Source organism: Eschscholzia californica, unplaced genomic scaffold, assembly GCF_041429995.1.
Source record: "Eschscholzia californica isolate CP2 unplaced genomic scaffold, dmEscCali1.0.p SCAF_5, whole genome shotgun sequence".
NCBI classification, from domain to species: domain Eukaryota; kingdom Viridiplantae; phylum Streptophyta; class Magnoliopsida; order Ranunculales; family Papaveraceae; genus Eschscholzia; species Eschscholzia californica.
In genome coordinates this window covers 28,019,060-28,025,059 of record NW_028238472.1, presented here as the reverse complement: position 1 = coordinate 28,025,059, position 6,000 = coordinate 28,019,060, and the positions used below count along the sequence as shown (strand labels likewise).

The 6,000-nt window shown below is 40.5% G+C and overlaps 1 protein-coding gene across 1 annotated transcript; it reads right to left on the bottom strand.

The window, feature by feature from the left end:
* Positions 1-2,115: 2,115 nt before the first annotated feature.
* On the bottom strand, positions 2,116-4,425 carry LOC147538089 (uncharacterized). Its single transcript, XM_086642950.1, has 2 exons — positions 2,708-4,425; positions 2,116-2,143 (listed from the first exon to the last, which is right to left on the bottom strand). Exons 1-2 carry the CDS (start codon positions 4,423-4,425, stop codon positions 2,116-2,118), a joined length of 1,746 nt encoding a protein of 581 aa, XP_086499076.1.
* Positions 4,426-6,000: the final 1,575 nt, after the last annotated feature.

Here is a 6,000-nt window from a genome sequence, read left to right as displayed (position 1 = left end):
CTCTTTTTCTTCCTTTGTCTACTGTCTGTGTGCCTCCTTTCCTCTGAATTTCATGGCTGCTCCCCCTTCTGCTTCAGAGTTTCCCCGTCAGATGTGTTCCTGCAGTCGCATGACCCAACAGGACCTAGAAGCTCTCCGGGCTTACCATATGATTCCGGACACCTTCGAACTTATTCTTCCGTCTTCTAATGATAGGATTTGCTACACCGATGATCGTCGTATCGAAGTCTATGAAGTCTTTTTCAACTTGGGCTTGGTGTTTCCCTTCTCCTTTTTCCAAATTGAGTTGCTGAATCATTATGGGCTTCAACTCTTTCAACTGAGCCCTAATGCTTTGATGCCCATTATGGCGTTCTATTTCCTTTTTCTTCAACAAGGTGAGAAGGCTAGTCTTTATATTTTTGAGAAGATCTTCTCTCTCAAGTCCAGTGATCGGATTTGGTACTATTTTTCCTCTCGTATCGGTCTGTTCTTCTCTGCTCCTAATATCCCTACATATTATAAGGAGAGGTTCCTTTTGGGTCGCCCTTCTCTTACCACTGAAGATTTTGGGTTTATTCCTCGTGCTCTTGGTTCTTCTCACGATCGTCCCAAAATCATTCCCGATGCCGAAGGCGTCAAGTGTCTTCAAGCCCTGACTACTTTGGATAAAGGAAAAGAGGGGTTAATCCCCGAGAACTTGGTCGATTTTCAGGCCCTCCATCAGGATCAAGTGCTTCCCTCTCTTCCAGGTGACGTTTTGCTAAAAATGCCCTTTCTGATGATTTCTTTTTCTAAATATTTACGTTTCGATTCTTCTTCTTCTTTTTGTGTCATCAAGATTCCTTAGGAAGCGGGCTAGGGGCGATGACCTTCCATCCTGTTCTGGTTTGAAAAAATCTCGTACTAAATCCGTGATCGGCCGGAGCCCAGCTGGCGTCGTTATTCGTGAACCTGGTAGTCCGACTTCTCCCTCGATCCCCATCATCTCCTCTCCTAGTACTCCTCCTTTGCTTAGAGGCGGTGTCGTTGCTTCCAGGACCAGGGCTAGTATCCATTCTTCGGTGGATAAGGGTAAAGCTCCAGTTGCTACGGGTATATCTGCTAAACTGGCTACTTGGCCCAAAGGTCTTCTTCGTCATGTGATATCTTTGATCGATGATTTTTACCACTATTTCCAAAGCGAGGTATTTCGACCTGCATTCTCTGTTTTCCGGTTTTTTTCTTTCTTCCTTTTGCTGATATGTTCGTATTCTTCTTTTTTAGTACTCTCAAGTTAATCATAATGTCGCGTCTTATCTGTCCACGATCGAAAAGCTAGAGGCCCAGCTTCAAAAGGCCGAGCGAGAAGCTTTATCTTATAAAGTCGAGGCTGAGATTTTGACCAACGACTTGAAGATAGCCTCTGCTGAGCGGGACTCGTGGAAGTTGGAAGCGGAGCAGTCTCGAGCCAGCGTTGCTCTCGAAAAAGAGGCTTTCAAGGAAAAAGAGGTTGTTTTGGTTCTTCACAGGGAGAAGGATAAATCTTCCCTTTAACTCTCACGTCGAAATATTCTTGAACTGGCTGAGGCAAATCGGAAAAAGGTGATATCTTCTTTCAAATGTGGGGATGAATTCTCGGCTATCTAGAGGAAGCAGCGCAAGTTGGGTTTTGAGGTGGCTTGGGAAGCGGCTCGTCGCTTTTATTCTCCCAATGATTCCTCTCCTCTGCGCCACATTGATAAGGATCGGGTGGCCATGTTTGTTAATGCCGTAACGGTCGATCGGGGTTCCAAGGAGGACTTCCCTTTCAGTGACGACGAGTGGGATGTTGAGGCGGCCACCTCCGTGGTTCCGGTGGATGATGATTTCGATGAAGGTTCTACTTTTTTAGACCCTCAACCTAATTCCAGCGGCCAACCTGATTCCTCTCCTCCTGAAGTTCAGCCATGATTCTTCTTGGTTTTTGTTCTGTGTATTTCGTCTTCCTTGTTATTTTTCTCTACTACCTCGAGCAATATCCTTACTTTGCTTTGATTTTTATAATAGGATGGTTTTACATTTCTATCTTGACTTACATCCTGCAGCTGCATGAACTTACAAACAAGACATTTGTTATAGTTAATTCACCCTTATCTTACTAATGTATTCCTACACTTAATACGCATGCTCCAAATGATCGCCCCTGCAAAAGAAATAAAGAAGGTTATACTTATTCTGTCAAATCTCTCTAGTCAAGCTACCCTTCTTATGTGTAACCTGATGTAGAACGCAGCGGAATTTAAGAATAAAATAAACTAATACGAAGAACGATAAAATAACGATTAAATAACTCTAAATAACTGTAAACTCGATTAAACTTGATTGGGTTTTCTCTTCAACATGGGAATAATGGACAAACTAGATATCCTTTTATAGGATTCTGGACATTCCTAGATAGACTTGAATTAGACTTTCCTAAATAAATAAAATACGGCAACTTCCTAAATAACTAGACTCAAATCTGGACCTTTCCAATTATTGGAAATACTAAAATAACATAATTTCCTAAACCTAAATTCTCTAATAATCGTACTAAAATTGGGACTTCCTAAAGCTACTCTCTATGGCCGGATGGCCCATGGCCCGGTTTAGTCATGGAAAAAGCCTCCACGCCGGGTGCCCCTGCATCAGCATCCCCTTCTCCCAAGAGGTTCGTCCCGAACCGTTTGATGAAGAAAACCATGTGATGTACTCGTATACGATAAACCTTGCCATGGCGATTCGTAACTCCCACTTCGAACGAATTTTGCACGGAATGTGGAGGAGACCAATTTGCGAGAAAGTGCCAACCTCATTCTCATTCTCGTATTGTAATGAGGCTCGCAACGTTAATTGTGGGAAATATACCACTTCTAATAGACTTAAGCCTCTCCCGTCATCTTGTATATCACCCCGCAAAAACAATCGCGATAGATTCTTTGAAAAACCACTAACTAGTGCAATGGTTGTTGGGTTACTCTGTAATGGAGTTTCTCTAGAGCCCCTAAGGTTCCAGAAAATTATTTTCGACACATAAATGGAACCCCTCTTTCGATATTTCTGCTCGATGACTTGATAGTAGGTTTCCAAATCATTCCTCAAAGCTTCATTCATATCGTGAAACACAATTATCGCCCTTATCATCCGTACAACCTGATGTGGTCTCTTAACAACAATATCCAAAATCCAATAAAAAACCATTTCAAGATCTGTTGAACACCCCCAGTCTATATATCTCATGAAATTCGTCCTCGAACAAAAATTGTTGCCATCGATTAGGTATAGTGGAGGGTTACTATAAAATGTGATAACCTTCCCTTTACATGGAACTTTATTCATATCATGTAGTAGTAACCCGAAAGCGACACAGACATCCATTGGAGTTTCTGAGAGAATCCCTGACACATCACAACCTGCGATGTACTCCTGCAATTTGCCGTCTTTGAATAAATCATCGAACCTTATGCGCCATGGAAGTTCGACGACTTCACAACCTCCTCTGAAATCATCATGTTTGTATAATGATGCCATACTTTGGTGTAGTAATGTTGCTCCAGCAACAAGTTTCTTCTCTTTTTGTTTCACACTATCAAGATAGCCCTTGAATCTCTTACTGTCGTGTTCAAGAAAGAACTCGGTCGTGTTCAAGAAAGAACTCGGTGTATTATAATTTATATCGTGGAACAAAAACTCAACGAAAAATTCACAAAGTTGATCATGCAAATAATCGTGATGTGGATCATTCCAATATCCATCTGTTGCTGTTTGTGCTTTCGAGTTCGTTATATCTTTGTTTAGAGTTCTTGCATCCTCTTTAACAATCTCAATCCATTTCAGCTTAGCCATGATTCGATATTCTCTTGGTTCGTTTGGTTGAATAGAACGTCGTTTGCCATCAAGATAAATTTGATATCTTCCACGTTTTTCCCTGTTTAATCCGTCATCTTTATCAATTTCTCGAACTGGCAGACCTTCAAGAATGTTGTACAGAATCTGAGGTAAGTCTTGGAAATAACCTTTAGCAAAAGTTTTGACATGGAAAGCTAGGGTTTTAGGGTGGTTTTGGTAAAGTCCTAAAGAAGCAGCATAAATCCCTTCTTTATCCGATTTGCCGGTATTTCCACTCAACGAACAAATGCACTTCAGAGAAGGTAATGGTTTATGATGCCACACCAATTTTTGCCATTGCGTCATACTCTTCGGCCATGAATCAAAAACAATATGGAAGAAAAAATCAACCAATGGTTTTCCGGTAGAATGATAAGTGGAAGACTCATTCTTTGTACTACCTTTAATTTCAACACCAATTTTTTTTAAATTGGAAACTGTTAGAGTAATGTAACTGGTTTGGATAGATGGTGGTGGTGGTCGAATTAGGTTTTCACACCCAACAATAGTATGAAAGAAGCTAGGGTCTTGATTACTTACTTTTTTTTCCTCCGTCATTACGTAAATTTTTCACGTTCTTCTTTGATGTTATCTGAATCTGATTTATCAACATTAATACCGTTGAACTCATCCTTTTCCTCTACTTTAGTTAATAGACTAGCACATTGATTCATATCGTCCGCCCTAGTAGTCGTATCAATCGAATCACTAATCACAAATTCTTCGTATGCTTCTTTTTCTTCTTGTTCTTCTTCTGCTTCAACTTTACCGTCGTCGTGAGCATCTTCTTCAGCGTCTTCATACTCTTCTTTTTCTTTTTCCTGATGGAACGGCAAAGTATGCGAGGAAGATGGTTGACGTATTATTTTTCTGAGGTCATCACACATATGTTTAATCTTAGCTAAATCAGATATTAGCGAGTGAACCGTTTCGAAAGAAGTCGGTTGTGGTTGTTGTGGTGGTGAATAGGAAAGAGAAGATGATTGTGTTGGTGGTGGAGGTGAATACGGTTGTATAAGAGGTGGTGAATACGGTGCCGGTGTAAAATAAGAGTACGAAGGTTGCGGTGGTGGTGGTGATGGTGAATAATAAGTGTATGAAGGTAGAGGTGGTGAAAACGGTTGTGAATAATAAGAGTACGGAGGTGGTGTAGAAGAAGAATATGGATGTGAAGCTGTATAAGACAATGGTGGGGGTGGTCACGGTGATGATGAATACGGTTGTGGAGGGGTTTCTCGTTCGATTTATCCCGGATTCCAATGATAATTGTACGAGTCGTTATTCGCATATAAACATGAAGAACATGGGCATTGATTCGTTATCTCTTGATGAGTATAATTTGATTGAATATAATCATCTTGACGAATATAATACGATTGATACTGATGTAACTGGTCTGGAAAAAAATTCCAGAATCATTAGCCAAAACTTTGGTGGCTCTGAATACCACATGATGTAGAACGCAGCGGAATTTAAGAATAAAATAAACTAATACGAAGAACGATAAAATAACGATTAAATAACTCTAAATAACTGTAAACTCAATTAAACTTGATTGGGTTTTCTCTTCAACATGGGAATAATGGACAAACTAGATATCCTTTTATAGGATTCTGGACTTTCCTAGATAGACTTGAATTAGACTTTCCTAAATAAATAAAATACTGCAACTTCCTAAATAACTAGACTCAAATCTGGACCTTTCCAATTATTGGAAATACTAAAATAACATAATTTCCTAAACCTAAATTCTCTAATAATCGTACTAAAATTGGGACTTCCTAAAGCTACTCTCCATGGCCGGATGGCCCATGGCCCGGTTTAGTCATGGAAAAAGCCTCCACGCCGGGTGCCCCTGCATCATAACCCGTTGTAGGATCCGGTTTATGTTAGATGCGATTTACCGAAGTAATTTGACGATCGGAAGCGGCTTCTAGTAAAGCATTACGACCCCTAATTTGACCGGACTGGATGATCTTCACAATTAGTTCATCGTTATCCTAGCTGAAAAATTGATCGCATTATTACCTGGGTGAAGGACATTGATAGGCCTAAAAAAGGTCTTTTCCCCAAGCGTAGGGATCAAGTTATAGTAAGTTAGTAAATTCGTGTATCGTCCCAAGGGATAGGTAG